At 33.1% G+C, this 18,170-nt stretch overlaps 1 protein-coding gene across 9 annotated transcripts in view; it reads left to right on the forward strand.

The window, feature by feature from the left end:
- EEA1 (early endosome antigen 1) overlaps positions 1–18,170 on the forward strand; it is a 454,815-nt gene that overhangs the window by 395,489 nt on the left and 41,156 nt on the right. For all 9 annotated transcript variants that reach the window (XM_074375294.1, XM_074375296.1, XM_074375300.1 and 6 more), the window contains 2 exons: positions 5,098–5,214; positions 13,749–14,087. In XM_074375294.1, coding sequence (XP_074231395.1) covers positions 5,098–5,214; positions 13,749–14,087 — 456 coding nt within the window. The remainder of the gene's footprint in view (positions 1–5,097; positions 5,215–13,748; positions 14,088–18,170) is intronic.

Genomic DNA, 18,170 nt, shown 5'->3' on the forward strand with positions numbered 1-18,170 from the left:
TTTATAAATTTGTTTTTATTCATGTAGATTAAAATATGTTTATATATAATGAGAATAGGTCATTAGAGATGAGAAAGTTTTAACTAGATATAAAAGATTTGAGGTGAAAGGATTTAGTATCTTCCCACATTGTCCACCTGTCAACATGGGTGATGAAACAATGATTTGTTTTAATTTAATTTTTTTTTTTTTGAAGTATAGTCAGTTTACAGTGTGGTGTCAAAGTCTGGCATGATGTTCAGTCGTACACATACATACTCCTTTTCATATTTTTCATTATAGGTTACTATAAGATACTGAATATAGTTCCCTGTGTTACACAGTATATATTTGTTTATCTATTTTATATGTAGTAGTTAGTATCTGCAAATCTCGAAATCTCAATTTATACCCCTTGGTAATCATAAGTTTGTTTTCTATGTCTCTGGATCTGTGTCTGTTTGGAAACAATGATTTATTTTTTTCTCTAGAAAAGATATTTCTGAGAAAGAAGAAAAGTGGCTTAGAAATCCATTCTTCACATTTTAATTTCTTTTAAGTTTTCCTAAAATGTATCTTTCCAAGTGTTTTGAAATAAATTTTAAAATACAGGGATTTGTTATTTCTGAGTAATTGTTGATTTAATATTTCATCATATTTTTAATAAAACAAGGATACTATTTACTCCCTGTTCAGTTAATAAATATGTAGTGATCAAGACCTCAGATTATGCTGAAATATTTTGAATAGCTTTAGGAAATGGTAGCTTGAGAGTCAGAGCAGTATATTGTTATTAGAAACAAACTCTTTTTGAGCACTTAGGTCTTGGACACTATGCTAGGCACTTTAAATATGTGGTTTCATTTGTTTCTTTTATCCCTGTAAGTTAAGTATTAAGTTTGTTTTAACCATGTAAGTTAAGTACTAAGTTTGTTTTATGTGTAGGGAATTTGGGCTCATTGAAGTTAAATAACTCATTCAAGGCCATGTACCTAATATAAAGAAGGTAGCATTAGATCCCAGGTTGTATACAAAGCCCGTGTTCTTTTTGTATCATGTTATCTCCCATTTTAGGTGATCTGATGATTGCCTTGTAAGTAAATTTGTGCTATTAATCTTTACTTAATACTTATTATTATTACTTTTTAAATTTTGACATATTGTATTGAATATAGCTTAAAATACCTTTGAGTTGTGTCTCATACCATTTCCATATGAAAAAAATTACCGTCTTAATCTTCCATCTCATTTATTTGTTTATAACTCTTTTAGCTTCTGCTTACTCTTTAAATATATGACATGTATTTTATTAATTTATTAAAATTCCATTCTATTTATTCTCAGTTAAACATGCTAATAAATTATAGCACTGAAGGAACTTAATAGAAAAAATTTTTATTTTTTATATTACTGCTTTAACTGAACCTAAATATTGACATCAGAAACAAAACACATTAAAAGAATTAAAGAAGTGAAAAATGCAGTGGTTTATTTGGTATTTCTAGTTTAGGCTGAAGATATATAATCTGGTGTACATTGTTAAATATGTTCCATTACTGTCATTGAAAATATACCTTATGCATTTGTAGACAGTTCATTTTTTTGGTCCAGATATTTTAAAAGGCATATAGAAAAATAACTCATTTTAAAGCATTTAAAAGGGCTTTATAAATAATTAGCTATTCTTTAGATCAGAAATTAAGGCTTTAAAGGTTAATAAAAGTATTATTTCCAAAAATCTGCATTTTTGAAAATATCAAAATGGTAATCAGCTTATTTGGTGTGGTCTTTAATGAAATGATTCTTTAAAAATTTTATTTCTATTCCAAACATACTCATTTGAGTCCTAATTTTTAAAGCTAAAAAGTTTAAAAAGATAAGAAATAAGTAATATTACACTCATGCATAGTTATGAAAGAGCATTTGAATATCTTTTAAAAGTATGCTAGTGTAAGAGATCAGAGATTAGTAGTGTGTTTGGACTTTTTATCGTGTGTTCAATGTGTACTTTTGTCAGTCTTGTCTTCCACCTTTCATCCATCATTTTTTTTTTTTCTGCTTTCTAATGGAGATGCTTAAACTTGAGGTAATGTGTTTTTGGAAGGCTTTTAATAATAGTAATACTTCTAATATAGCATCTTCTTTCATCGTATGGCAAATTTTGTGTTTCAAGGCAATATCAGAACTTCAAAGATATACTCATTTTTGTTTTATTAACCAAGCAAACTTTTAACCATCTTTAAAATAATTATTTGCTAAGAGTAGTAGAATTTGAGGACAATAATTATAATCCTAAAGCACTAGCAGGATGTTTGCTTGAAATATCATTCTTTAATTCTTTTGTAATTTATAGTTTTCTAGTAAAATTTGATGTTAAATTCAATAACATGGCTTCAAGGGAATGCAGGCTATTTTATAGGATCTTATATACTGTTTTCATGGGGACAAATATTTGTTAACTTCTAGGATATAGAGTCACTCATCCCTTTAGTGAGTATTTTTTGAATGCCTGAGTGCCAGCAACTATTTTAGGTGTGGGGAGTACAAGAGTGAATTAAACAGAGTGCCTGCTCTCATAAAGCTTATCTTCCTTTAGCCAAATAATATGTAAGTAAGCCAAATCATGATAGAAAGTCGGTTCATGCAAAGTGCTATAAAGAAAAACAAAGCAAGATACAGGCAGTAGTGGGGCTGGCAGTAATATGAGACAGTTTTAGAATGATCAAGGAAGATATCCTCACCGAGGTTACATGGGAAAGAATGAAGTAAGCAAATAGTATGGTGAGTAACTGGGAGCAGCATCCCCAGGAAGAGGGAATGCAAGTGTTACAGCCTCCGGGCACAGATGAGCTTCGCCTGTTAACTAGTAAGGAGTGTCAGTGTGGCTTGAATCTTCTTTGTTTGAATTTCACCATAGTGATAACTAAATAGTGAATATATTTATTTTCTTTGAAAATTTTGTCTTTCTTCAATCTGTATTTTTTCTTAACTAGAAACATAATACATGATCATTGTAAAAAATTAAAATGACTCATATTGTGCAGTGGAGAAAGTGAAAGTTTCCTGTAATTCACTCCCGTTTCTCCTCTTCCCCACAACTAAAATGTACCTTTAGGTATATACTCTTCCCACATCTTTCTTTTTTCCCTCTTTGAGTAAATTAAATTTAAAAAAATTTTTGCTTTTATATTTTTAAAAATATGAATTATAATTTAAAAAAATACATATTTAGTGTACAAAGGATACATTACAAAATTATGTATAAGAACATATCTAAAAGCTATAAAAATAACAAAATTGGGATATGTTTTCTTTGTTTAGTTTCTTCTGCATGTTGGAATTTATCAGCAAGATAGACATGTTACATCTTACAGACTTTAAAGTGGAATCAGGGTATTTTAATGAAATATACTCAAAATTTGCACTTTAGTACATACTGTTTATTATTTCTGTTTATTATGTGCGAGATACTCTAGTCATTCCTTTGATAGGATATTTACAAGTAGGGATTTAAATATAATTTCTTTTCTTGTGTGGTAAGTAGGCATTTGTGTTACATGATTAAAACATAGTAATTTAAAATAGCCAGATTGTTTTAATGTTTTTATTAATATCCATAGTGTTGCTAATAGAAAATGATTCTGAGATTCAGAGTTGTTAGATATAGCAATTTGAAGTAAACTCTTAATACCTATAACCATGTGAAGGATACATGACCATTTTAAGACAGAAGGTGTTAGGATATACTTTTAAATTGAACACAGTTAAAAAGACATGAATATTTAAACATTCCCTTTTTTGAAATATATGATATAAGTATTTTTATACATATATTTTCCATAAAAGGTAAGGCCATGAACATATCTCAGACATGCTGCCATTCCCCAAAACATTTTCAAACCTCTTTTAGTTGACTTTAAACCAGTTGGGAAAACACTCAGAAAACTAGTTTCATTAATTTATGGTTATTAAATAAGACCCAAGTGTTTGATCATTCAGTTCACCTACCTTGTTTACTAGTTTGTTTCTAAAATTTATATATTCATCCATTTATAGTGGATTTGGTTTTGTCACTAGTGAGAATCTTTAAAAAGAAAAAAGGTGCCATGCATTCTGGAAGGTTTTCCAAAAGAAATAGCAAAAGATCTTTTGGCATTATTTTTATAATAAATTAGTAGCCTTCTAAGGTTTCCCCCTTGAAGATGAAAGTACTCATTTGTAATATATAATATAGTAACTGCTGATGTATTTGTTAAAATTTTTTAAAAAGTTTACCATATTCATATTATAAAGTTTATTTACTAACAATGTAAACAATGAATTAGAAATATAAAGTTCTTTTCAGTTGTAGGAAACCATACTTTAAAAACAGTACTTAGTCTCTGTAGTGGTTAAAACTTTCATATATAGAAAGTTTGTATTTCCAAGATCTTTGCTTATCTTCCTCTTATATTATTTACTAAATGATCAAATCATTGTTTCAATAATAGACATTAATTTTATTTAAAAATGTTAAAATGTATTAAAGCAAATTCATGTCCAGCTATTATCCATGATCATAGTGTGATCCAGGTTAGTGAAACTACATATACTTTCTGTTTGATAACTTCTATAGACAAATACTTTCAATTACAGTGAAAAAGATGATTCACCACCTTTAAAGGTGTTTCTGTGTTGGTTGTTTGCATTTAACGTGATTTTGAAGTAAAAAGAAAAGGCTATGCTATAGAAGTTGGGAGAAAATACAGGCATGACTTGCATATCCTTTTTAAATTCAGGATTAAAGTATAGAATTTAAAGCCAGTAAATTCAAGTTTGCAGTTTGGTGCTTACTTCAGACACATAAAATAGGATGTCAACTTTTCACTTCCTGTATTATTAAATAAAGTTGTTCATTTTGGATAAATTTTAAAAATTAATTTTCAGTCAAAGAAGTTGTGGGGTGGCAGTAGAGGGTGGTAAGATAAAGAACCAAGTTGAAATTTCTAATAATTATTTCAATTTAACAACAACAATGACAAAAATCTATGGAATCTTAAAACCTCTGGATGCTTTCATTTCCTTTTTCATTTTAGTTTGCTCTAATTTTTTCTTTTTTTTTTTTTTTTTTCTTTTTAGGCAACAGTAAGCCAGCTGAGAAGTGAACTTGCCAAAGGCCCCCAGGAAGTTGCTGTCTATGTGCAGGAACTACAGAAACTTAAAAGTTCAGTTAATGAATTAACACAAAAAAATCAGGTGAGAATTTAAAAACTATATATAATGGGGAAGTGATTTTATATATCTTAAATTTTAATCTTGTGTATGTTATTTATATATTGGCACAGTACAGTGTGAGTTAAGTTTTTTGTTTTTTGTTTTTTAACGTTACGTACATTCACACTGTTACGCAACCTGTCTCCAGAACTCTTTTCATCTTGGAAAACTAAAACTATACTCATTAAACAGTATTAAACAATTCCCCATTCACTGTCTCCCCTGACCCAAACCTTTTTTACTTTCTATATCTATGAATTTACTATTCTATGTAACTCATATGAGTGGAATCACAGTATTTGTCTTTTTGTGCCTGGTTTAGTTCACATGGGATAATGTCCTCAAGGTTCATCCATGTTGTAGCCTGTGTCAGATTCTCCTATCTTTTTAAGGATAAATAATATTACATGTACGTGTGTTATCATATTATCTATTCATCTGTTGATGGATACTTGGATTGCTTCCTTCTTTGGGCTATTGTGAATAGCGCTGCTTTGAACACGGGTATACAAATATCTGTTTGAGACCCTGCTTTCAGTTCTTTTGGGTATATACCCAGAAGTGGAATTGCTGGATCAGATGGTAATTGTTTTCAATTTTTTGAGGACTTCACCGTACTGTTTTCTATAGTGGCTGTATCCTTTTAAATTCCTATCAACAGTGTACAAGGATTCAACAGTTTCTCCATATCCTTGCCAAAATTTGTTATTTTCTGTGTTTATTTTTGTTTTTGTTTTTTTTATAGTAGCCACCTTAATGAGTGTTAAGGTGGTATCTCGTCATGGTTGATTTGCATTTCCCTAGTGATTAGGTTGATGAGCATCTTTTCATATGCTTGTTGGCCATATAATTTTAGTTGGGTTGTTTGTGTTTTTGTTGAGTTGTAGGAGTCCGTTATATGCTTTCGATATTAATCCCTTATTGGATACATGATTTTGCAAATATTTTCTCTCATTCTTTAGGTTGCCTTTTCACTCTATTCATTGTGTCTTTTTGTAAAGGAAAAACACTCCTGTGTGTCTCCTCTACTCTCAGTACTGTACTATAACTTCATATCTGACATCAGATGTGTGGGTGTTCTGTATATCAACAATTCTGCGACACCAGCTGGGTGTCCGACAGTTTAACTCAATTCTTACACTATTTACCTGGAGCTGGCATCAGATTAAGGGTGCAGTCCCACCAGACTGTGCCTGAACACCCGTACCTTCCCCACACCCCAATTCAGACACCAGTTCAAAGTCCATCTTGTTACTTGTACTTCTGAGCAACTGGCTATAAATGGGAGGTTCCCAGGCCTCTGCCTCTGGTTCAATTAATTTGCTAGAGTGACTCACAGAACTTGGGAAAACATTTTACTTATTACATGACTGGTTTGTTATAAATGACTATAACTCAAGAACAGCCAGATGGAAGAGATGCATAGGGCAAGATACGTGGGAAAGTACATGAAGCTTCCATGCTTTCTCTGGGAGCTCTCCACATGTTCATCAACCTGAAATCCCTCAAATTTCTTTCCTTCTTTACATAGGCACAGATGATCAAATCACTGACCATTGGTGATTAAATCAACCTTTAGCCCCCTCTTCTCTCCCTGGGGAGTGGGTAGGGCTAAAAGTTCAACCCTTCCTTCAAGTTTGGTGCCCCTAGCACCCGCCCCCATCCTTAGAGCTTTCTAAAGAATCACCTCATTAATAAAAATTCATAGGTGGCTGAAGGGGGCTTGTTATGAATAGCAAAGGATATCTTTATTGCTCTTATCACATAGGAAATTCCTAGGGTTTTAGGAGCCCAGTTCCAGAAATGGGGACCAGGACCAAATGTATATTTTACAGTATCGCGCCTTGGATGCACAGAAGTTTTAGATCTAATCCAATTTGTCTGTTTTTACTTTTCTTGTCATGTTTTTGGTGTCATATCCAAGAAATCATTGCCAAATTTTGTCATGAAGCTTTTCACCTGTTTTCTTCTAATAGTTTTGTAGTTTTAGATCTTTGATCCATTTTGGAAAAATTTTTTACAGCATAAGGTAAGGGTTCAGTTTCTTTCTTTTGTATTTGGATATCTAGTGTTCCTAGCACCAGTTGTTGAAAGGACTGTCCTTTTTTCTATTGAATGGTCTTGGCACCCTTATTGAAAATCATTTGACCATGTGTGAGTATTTATTTCTGGGTTCTCTATTCTTATTCTGTTGGTTTAGATGTCTTTTTAAATGTCAGTACCACATTGTTTTGACTACTGTAGCTTTCAATAAGTTTTGAAATCAGGAAGTGTGAGACCTCCAACTTTGTTCTTATTCTGTATTTTTTTGTAATGTTAATATTTTCCACTTTGTTTCTTTAAAGATGAGCAACAGATAATATATAGTTTGGAGGCAGGGCAGGCATGGTATTAATACTTTTTCCCCTCATGTCTTTACTTTTTTGTTGGTGGAATAATAGGGAGTTATTAAATCTTTTTACTCAAAGGTATGGTGAATTTGTTGGCTTTGCTTTAAATAACTTGAACCTAGTATTTTGATGAAATATAACAAGGAAAAATCAAGACAGAAAGTAACATGGTAGAAGGGAAAAAGAGATGAGAATAATTGGTTGTAAATAGTAAGCTTCTTGTCACAGCCAGGTGAATGAACTTGGGAGCACATCCTCCAAGTCTTGTCAAGTTTTCAGAGACTGTAGTTCTGGCCCATGGCTTACTATAGTCTAAGAGAGACCTTGAGGTGGAACCATCCAGCTAAGCTGTTTCTGAATTCCCTGACCCTCAGAAAATGTGTGAGATAATAGATAAAATTTTCAGCTCCTAAGTTTTGGGGTGATTTGTTGCTTGTGCCCTTGCACAGTATTTCTCAAACTTCTTGATCTCAAGACTGCTTTATATTCTCAAAAGTGTCATGAACCCCAAAGAGCTTTTATTTATTTATTTTTTTGGTTGCATCTATGGACAGTTATGTCAGAAATTAAAATAAACTAAAAATATATGTTCATTATTTTATTTAGAAAACAGTAACCATTAAATATTAACATAAATACCATTTCTTATTAAAAATGTCTATTTTCCAATATAAAAAATAGTGGTGGTAGTTTACATTTTTTCAATCCTCTTTAATGTCTAGCTAATACAGGACAGATGGATTCTTCTATCTGCTTTTACATTTAATCTGTTGTGATACGGTTGAAGTGTGCATAGAAAACTTAGTTTTACACAGATGTAGTTGGAAAAGGGAGGACTAAATAGCCTTTTCAGGTAATTGTAGCTATTTTTATTTGATATTGTACTGAAATTAGATAAGGTATAGTTTCTCAAAAGTTAGTTGCAGTGTAGATTCTGAAACCATATCAATGCAGTTTTTGTACTTTGTAACACTGAAATTCATTCCTCTGTCTTGCCTTTTGAATAGATCTTTCCTATGCATGATTTTTATAACATAATGCATTAGTCATGTGAAAAATACTGGTTCACTGAGTTATGCAGATTTCCCAAATATTGAACAGTTCATTGTACAGTATAAAACAAGTCACATTTGTCAATATCACCATCAATCTCAGTATAGGCTTTAAGTATAAGGAAGTGTCAAGCTCGTGGTGGTAGATACAAGTTTTCCAAAATTCTAAGCTTCATCTTGAAGCTTCAGTTTTATCATTGGCAACCAACAGGATCACTTCTATTCTTTGACATGACAGATTCTCTTCCTACCCAAGTCTGAATAATCATAGTTCGTCTGTGATTCTTTCCAGTTGAAATAGCGTTTCAAGGAAAAAAGCAACTAGCTCAATTGCATAAATGCTTTTCTATGTGACAATTATATTATTCTTCGGTATGCAGCCAAAGTGATCCATATATACTTCCTATTTTTTCACACAGTTTTTCTTTTTTCTTGTTACAAATACTGCAGCTATGAACTTTCACCATAAATCTCATGCATTTGTACAGGAATTAAATTGTTATGTACTCTCATGTGAAATTGCTAGGCTACTGGCTACATACATACTCATATTTACTAGGTGATCCCAAACTGTTTTCCAAAGTAATTATACTAGTTTACCATTTTCTATTTCTCCATCAACACTTGGTGCTGACTGATTTTTAAAATTTAATCTTTTTATGGCTTATAAAAACCTCCCTGCCTCCCTGTCCCTCCTTTTTTCTCCTGTCAAACTCTATGTAGAAAACATCTACATACACTTTAGTTTTATCTTTGTCCCTCAATTTGATTTTTAATTTCTTTTGAGATTAGAGTTGACCTCCTGCCTCTTGGAAGTTGGCCAGATGTGTACATGCAGCAGATGTTTATGATCAGTGTAGTTTGTTATGTATTTCTGAAACATCAAACCGTTAATATTTATGAAACAAACATCATATATATATATATATATATATATTCACACATGCCTACATACGTGCACACACAGTGTTAAAGGAAGTACTCTGTCTATTTTATGAGTACTACAGGGAATCAAGATGGTTTAGTGTGGTAAAAATGGAATTTTTTATTAGGGGATAAGAGGATTTTCTACTAATCTTAATAATCTTTACAGAAGTGTAATACTTGACAATTTTTTTTCAAAGTGTTTTCCTGCTTAGGATGTTTCTCACCAGTTAGAGCAAGAGCAAGCAGAGAGGTGCATCTATCTATCGCTCTCTCTCTTTTTTTTTTTTTTTGAATTTTTGCCTTCTGCCTCCCTTGCCACTCCTCACCCTTTGTCCTTGATAAATCATAATTGTTGACAGTGGTGATATCCAAGTGTTGTAAATTTGGAAATCTCTATGCTTGGTCTTTTGAAGGCTATTACATGAAATGCCTTGGCAGCTTTTGTGGGTCATAGGCAGCATCAGGGTGGATAGATTACATTTTAAAATATAATGAATGGGAAAAATAGTTGCTTTTATGGTAATGTCAAGTTCTCAGCATTAAGCCAGTGTTTTTTTAATTACTGACTTGGAAAACTTAAAAACGAGAGGAATATTGAGGGAGCCTCCTTCTTAGTTTCTAATAAGAATCATATTCTGACATTTGAACAATTCTGCAGCTTAGTTTAACTATTTCTGTATGATTCTGAACAAAATCATATGTTTATTTAAAGCTACTAATGTGATTAATATGGGTCACTGTAAGAGATTGACTGTTTTCTGGATTACACCTCTTATCCATTTTCCATTCTTCATTGCTCTCCACTTTCCAACGGTCCCAGTATTAAGGTGCTCATAGGCCAGAGCAAGAGCCAGATGTGGCAAGTAGTTGTATTGCTGTGTATTATCACTGTGTTGCCAAGTGGTATACTGATATGAACAGAATAGTACAGTGGTCAAAAGCCTGTTTAAATCTCAGCTTTGCCACTAACTGGTTGTGACACACAACCTCTTAAAGTGTGTTTCCTCTTCTGCTAAGAAGTACTGTTATATCCATTTGCCTCTTAGGATTGATGTGAGTATTGAATACATTAATAGATGTTAAAGTGCTTAGACTAGTGTCTGGCTTTTAGAAAGCACCTCAATGAATATTTGTTGTCACTGTTTTTATTTGGAAGTGTTGTGATGCCGAGTTGGATCAAGACCACGGTGGATGTTTTCCTATCTTACTGACTAGTAAATCAGGAAAGGCGTTTGTAGAAGACAACTTTATTTAGCTTAGTCTTTAGGGATGCTAAGGAGCATATCATGTGGCAGAGGGGTTAATGGCATTTCATTTTAGAGATAGATATATCTATAGAAGGCATGGGAACATGTAAGAGCACAAAATACAAGATGTTGGAGAGCTACAAATAGTTAATTTGTTCTTTCTCACAAAGCTGTTTTGAGGAACAAATGAGATCCCTGAAACTACTCTGTAAGCTCTCAAGCTATAAAAAATACCATTCTTTTTGCATTTCTTCTCATTACCTGGCTAGTAACAAGTGGATAATAGAGCCTAATACAGGGAAATTGTCTCTGTAAGAAAATATGTTGAAAGAACAATTGGTGAGGAAATTAAAAGAGGACTGGACATTCAGAAGGAAAGACTTTTGCCTACTCAAATGATAATTGTTATAAACCAATCTTAACATTCATTTTATATTTTAAATTTGAATAGTATAAGTTTGGAGGAGCATGAATTGACTCACTGAGTGTCTGAATTGTGTTGTGGAAAGTTTATTGGACTTAGAATCATAATACGTGACTCTGCCACCTGGCCAAGTCATATCAAGCTTTTGACTTTAGCTTCTTCATCCATACAATGGGGATGATAATGTCTATCTCATTTTTTGTTGTAAGGATTGATATAGAGAAGAGAATGTGCAATTATTGATTTCCTTAATGGATTCTACTGCATTAAAAAATCAATCTTCAAAAACCATGTTTTCACTATACTTTTTGCTTCAGATTCTATGGGAAGATGATAATGAGAATGAAAAGTTTGTCATACTAAATTCAGTTAGCCTTTTGCATGTAAAAATTACATAATGTGAGTGTATTAGTTTCTTTTAAAAAGAAAGTAAGTGATTTAGGTTCTTTTAAAATTTAATTAGCTCTCATCTGTGCAGTAAAGGAGGAAGATTTTGATTAATTTTTTAGGCAAATGAATTTTAAACAGTCAATGGTTGTTATGTATTTTTTGCTTCTTAAAGAGCGGAGCTGTCTGAGGGATTATGTGTAGAACTAGTGGGATTACTTGGTTACTTTAAGCCTATGGGGAAGAAGACTTACTACCTCATTACTAGCCTTAATTTTAGTAGCATTAAAAAAAATTATATCCCACCCAAGTTCTCAGTATTAGTGTGGTTGCATTCATAAAATTTAGTAACTTGGACTTTTCTTCAAAAAGATACAAGATATCTATAATGATCAACGAATAGATTTAGCTTACGAATTCTAAAATAAATGTTATCTTCTTAAAAGTATAAAATTATGTCAAGAAATATGTGGAGTTACTAACAAGACACAAATGTTTATATAAAAAAAGAATTTTCCTAATATACAGATTGACTCAAAATTACCATTTTTTTCTCTAGTCTTTTGCCTCTGTCTCTTTTTTTCTGTTTCTGTTGGTTGGTCAAGACACATCTCTGCTAATTTTGCCCAGAATTTATGGTTGTTCTTTTTACTTTGTCTCCCATCTTCTCTTTGTTATATATATACTTATATCATCTTTCTGACATTGCTTTTTCTATAGTATATTCCTACTTGGTAATTTATATTAACGAACTTCTCAGACGGGTGTTCAAGAATCATTACTGCTGCCTTTCCCACTTTGGTACCTAGGCTTATTACTCCCCTTGAGGTAATAAATAGCATTTGTTATTTTCCCTCATGCAACTTGTTTGTTCCTTTGTGACTTTATCTATTTATGTCTTCTTGTATAGAGCAGATAGCATGAATCATGTATACCTATTGCTTAACTCCTCTCACCACTTTACCAAGTTAAAAGTTTATTTTCATGTGATTTTTAACTTACTAGTTAGTCCCACTCAACTTTACTCATTTTATTTAAGACTATATACTCAAGAAATTTAACACAGCTTTTCTATTAATCCATTTTTGCCTATGCATTATGTTTCAACTTTGTTAGTAAAGTTTTTTTTTTTTGATATGTGTGTTTCATTTAGATTAGTCTGTTTAAAGGTCAGAGGCTTTGCTAGTCCTCCACTACATCTGTAGTATCCCCTTCTAGCACACTGCATATAAAAAGTGAGCATTATAAATGTCCATGATTGACTCATCAGGTGCTTACCGTGGCTTCTTATCCTGGCTATCTTTGTTACAGGATTGAGTTAAAATTCTGATCCATACCTTATGTGTACATATGATGACTTAAAAATGTTCAATATTAATTGTAACAATTCCACTAAGACCAGACTTTGACATTTGATTAGGCTGACTGATCCAGATCTTTGATTGGAGGTGTCAGTTTTTATACTTTATACTTGATAGTACTGAGTAAAATAACAAAACATGAGATAGGTTAGTGAAATTTTTAGATCACTGTTTTTACATGCCTAGAAAGAACTCTGAATTACTCTTAAAACTGGTGACTCTTAAAAATAGTGTTTGTTAAGAAGAGCAAAAACTAGGAATCAGTAGAATCAGGCATACTACAGCAGTGAATGGTATTGTTATGCTAAAACTCTTACCAACTATGAAACTGTAAAGCCAAAAATCAGAATTGCTGTAGTATATTGTTATGCAAAACAATTTTTGATGATAGAGGAGTAGTTTTAATTTTTAACTCAAATGAGAGAATGTAAATATTTTGCATACCTTAAAGAGTCTAGTTAGTAGATTTTAGTGTTTTCATTTTATGTCAAAATTTTGTTAGTAGTTCTTATTACACTAGTAATAAGAGCTTAGTCAAGTGGACCAATAATAAAATCATAAGTTAGTATGTAATAATTTAATTCTTGGTTGGATATTTTCACTGTTTTTATATTGTAATAATGACTAAAACATTTAGTACGAAATGATACTGCTCTAAAGATTGTTTGAATAATTAGAATAATTGAAAGTATTAGGAAAAGAAATACATTGTTAAATTGATATTTCAGGACTTGACTGAAAAGTTGCAGAAGAAAGAACTGGACTATACTCAGTTAGAGGAGAAACACAATGAAGAATGTGTGAGTAAAAAGAATATACAAGCAAGCCTTCATCAGAAAGACTTAGATTATCAACAGCTTCAGTCAAGGTTATCTGCATCTGAAACCTCTCTGCAGAGAATACAGGCAGAACTAGGTGAAAAGGGAGAAGCTACTCAAAAGCTCAAGGAAGAACTGTCAGAAGTGGAGACCAAGTACCAGCATCTTAAGGCAGAATTTAAACAACTACAACAACAGAGAGAAGAAAAGGAACAGCATGGGTTACAACTCCAAAGTGAAATTAATCAAGTAAGAGCTATTAATTTTATTTATTGTAATTCACCCTGTGGATGTCCACTCTTCTGATAGAATTTTATTTTTTCCCTTGCCAACTATGAATTTTTATGGAGAAATACATAAGTACAGAGCATATGTGAGGGTATATATGACACAAAGGTTATAGAGCCTTAATATTTTCAGATTTAACAAGAATAATTTTAATTGAAAGCAGTTGTGTAGAACGCTTATTACTAATTTTCACTTCTGCTGAGGCTCTTGCTAAGATCTGATTTGTTATGTTATGAGGCTGGGGTGTAAAGCACTCTTAATATGTAAGCCTTACCAGAAGTCTTGCATCCTTATCTCCATGCAACTCTTTTTTGTTCTGCACTCCCAGCACTTGTACACTAATTCTTCTAAAATTAATACAAACAATTTTTAAAGTGAACCCACCCTGAATCAACTCCACAAGAGAAATCAGCTATTATTTCTGGTAATATTAGAGAAAATAAGAAATTTGAGAAAGTGATAGTTCTTAGCTACAAGGCAAATTTCTCCTTTAGTTTTAACAAGGTGGCAATTTTTGTTTAAAGTTAATGAATGAGACTCACCTAATATTTTAAGAAAATATTCTTTCCCCTATTTTATTTAGAAATTGTTGCCAGTTTGAGGACTTAGGAATCCTTTGTGCTCTATTCAGTTACCCATATGTAAGAAGTCAGTTGTGGTGGTTCTTAACTATGGAAAAACAAGAATCACTGTGGATTAAAAAAAAAAAAAAGACAGTGGAATAGGTCTGAGTGTGTCTTAAGTGTCTTAATTTTTTTTAACACCTTTATTATGGTAAGATTCCTGTACAGTAAACTACACATATTTCAGATGAACAATTTGATGAATTTTGATAGCTGTATATACCAATAAAACCACTACCACAATCAAAATAGCTAATATTTCCAGTACTCCCCAAGAGGTATACATTTTGAGTTCCCAGTTTATCCCTTCCCACCCCCTTTACCCCCTGGTAACCGTAAGCTTGTTCTCTATGTCTGTGAGTCTTCTGTTTTGTAGATAAGTTTATTTGGATTCCACATATAAGTGATATCATATTGTATTTTTCTTTCTCTTTCTGACTTACTAAGAATGACAATCTCCAGGTCCATCCATGTTGCTGCAAATGGCAGTATTTTTTTATGGCTGAGTACTATTCCATTGTACATATATACCACATCTCACATCTTCTTTATCCAGTCATGTTGATGGACATTAGGGTTGTTTCCATGTCTTGGCTATTGTAAATAGTGCTGCTGTGAACACTGGGGTGCATGTGTCTTTTTAATTTAAATTTTCCTCTGGATATATATGTAGGAGTAGGATTGCTGGATCATATGGCAAGTCTATTTTTAGTTTTTTAAGGAATCTCCCTACTGTCCTCCGTAGTGGCTGCACAAATTTACATTCCCACCAACAGTGTAGGAGGGTTCCTTTTTCTTCACACCATCTCCAGCATTTATCATTTGTGGACTTTTTAATGATGGCTATTTTGACCAGTGTGAGGTGATACTCATTGTAGTTTTGATTTGCATTTCTCTAACAATTAGTGACGTTTAGCATCTTTTCATGTGCTTGTTGGCCATCTGGATGTTTTCGTTGGAGAAATGTCTATTTAGATCTTCACCCCATTTTTTGATTGGGTTACTTATTTTTTAGATATTAAGCTGTATGAGCTGTTTGCATATTTTGGAAATTAATCCTTTGTTGGTCATATCATTTGCAAATATTTTCTCCCCTCTGTAGCTTGTCTACATTTTGTTGGTGGTATCCTTAATTGTACAAAAGCTTTTACGTTTATTAGATCCTATTTGTTTATTTTTGTTTTTATTTCCATTACTCTAGAAGCTGGTTTGAAAAAAATATTGCTGTGATTTATGTCCAAGAGTGTTCTGCTTATGTTTTCCTTTAGGAGTTTTATAGTATCTGGTCTTACATTTAAGTCTTTAATCCATTTTGGTGTTAAGGAATGTTCTAATTTCAGTCTTTTACAGGCAGCTGTCCAGTTTTCCCAGCACCACTTGCTGAAGAGACTGTCTTTTCTCTATTGTATATTCTTGCCTCGTTTGTCATAGATTAACTGACCATAAGTGCATGCATTTATTTCTGGACTTTCTATCCTGTTCCATTGGGGGGGGGTGTGTGTGCCAGTATCATACTGTTTTGATTACTGTTGCTCTGTAGTATAGTCTGAAATCAGTGTGATTCTTCCAGCTCTGTTCTTTTTCAAGACTATTTTGGCTATTTAGGGTTTTTTGTGTTTCTATACAAATTTTAATATTTTTTTTGTTCCAGCTCTGTTTGAAAAAAAAAAAAGTCATTGGCAATTTGATAGGGATTGCATTGAATTTGTATACTGCTTTGGGTACTATGGCCGTTCTAACAATATTAATTCTTCCAATCCAAGAACATGGGATATCTTTCCATTTCTTTAAATCATCTTTAATTTTCTTAGTCAGTGTTTTGTAGTTCTCTGTTTATAAGTCTTTCTTTTCCTTGGTCAGGTTTATTCCTAAGTATTTTATTTTTTTGGATGTAATTTTAAAATGGATTGTTTATTTTCCTTGTCTGATATTTCATTGTTAGTGTAAAGATATGCAACTGATTTCTGTATGTTAATCTTATATCCTGTTACCTTGCTGAATTCTTTTATCAGCTCTAGTAGTTTTTGCATGGAGCCTTTGGAGTTTTCTATATATAGTATGTCATCTGCATATATGACAATTTTACCTTGTCTCTTCCAATTTGGATCCCTTTTATTATTTTTTTTCCTTGTCTAATTGCTATGACTAGGACTTCCAGTACTATATTGAATAGAAGTGGTGAGACTGGGCATCCTTGTCTTGTTCCAGATTTTAGTGGGAAGGCTTTCAACTTTTCACTGTTGAATATTATGCTGGCTGTATGTTTGTCATAAATAGCTTTTATTATATTGAGATATGTTCCCTCTATAACCACTTTCGTTAGAGTTTTTATCATAAATATTTTCTCAGGTCCTTTCTCTCTGTCTTCTTTTTCTAGGACCCCTATAATGTGAATATTAGTGTGCTTCATGTTGTCCCAGAGTTCTTAAACCATCCTCATTTCTTTTCTTTTTTTTCTTTTTACTGTTCTATGATAGTGATTTCCACTAATCTTGTCTTCCAGCTCACTGATCTGTTCTTCTGCTTCATTTATTCGATTCTTGATTCCTTCTAGTCTGTTATTCATTTCAGTAATTGTATTCAACTCTGTTTGGGCACTCTTTATATTTTTTAATTCTTTGCTAAAAACTTCCCTCTCTGTATCTGTACTCTTCCTGAGTTCTCTGAACATCTTCACCATCATTAAGTACTCTGAACTCTTTCTCGGATAGATTGCCTATCTCCTTATCACTTATTTCTTCTGGGATTTTATCTTGTGCCTTGGCCTGGAAGATATTCCTCTGTTGCCCCATATAGTCTAACTTTATATTTTTAGGTAGGTCAGTTATGTTTTTCAGCCTTGGAGAATGGCCCTCTGTGGAAAATGTCCTGTGCATCCAAGCGGTACACTTTTCTCTTGTCACCCAAGGGCCTTGGTCCAGTAGGTCCCAGGGTAAAGTCTGGCCTGTGATTGCAGATTCCTTCCACAGGCTTTGGGATTGTTTTCTTATTTCTTGTATCTGCCCTCTGGTGGATGAGGCTGGCCAAATGCTTATGCAAGTTACCTGGCCGAAGGAGTAGGTACCTTTCCACTGTTGGATGGAGCTTGGTCCTGGCCCTCAGGTGGGTAGGTCCCTGCCTAGGGGTGTGCCCAGAGGCAGCTGTGGACTCCCAAAAGTCTGCTGATGGGTGGGGCTGCGTTACTACCCAGTATGTTGCTTGGCCTGAGGCTTCCCAGCCCTTAAACCTACAGGCTGTTGGGTGGGGTTAGGTCTTGGTGCTATGACCCAAGCAAGATGTCAGCCTCCAGGAAAGCTCATATAGATGAACACTCCTGGAATGTCTGCCACCAGCTTTTATGTCCCTAGGGTGAGCCACAGCTGCCCCCTACCTCACCAGGAGACCTTCCAAAATCAGCAGGCAGGTCTGGCCCAGGTTTCTA

The sequence above is a fragment of the Camelus bactrianus genome, chromosome 12 (assembly GCF_048773025.1).
Source record: "Camelus bactrianus isolate YW-2024 breed Bactrian camel chromosome 12, ASM4877302v1, whole genome shotgun sequence".
Classification (NCBI taxonomy): domain Eukaryota; kingdom Metazoa; phylum Chordata; class Mammalia; order Artiodactyla; family Camelidae; genus Camelus; species Camelus bactrianus.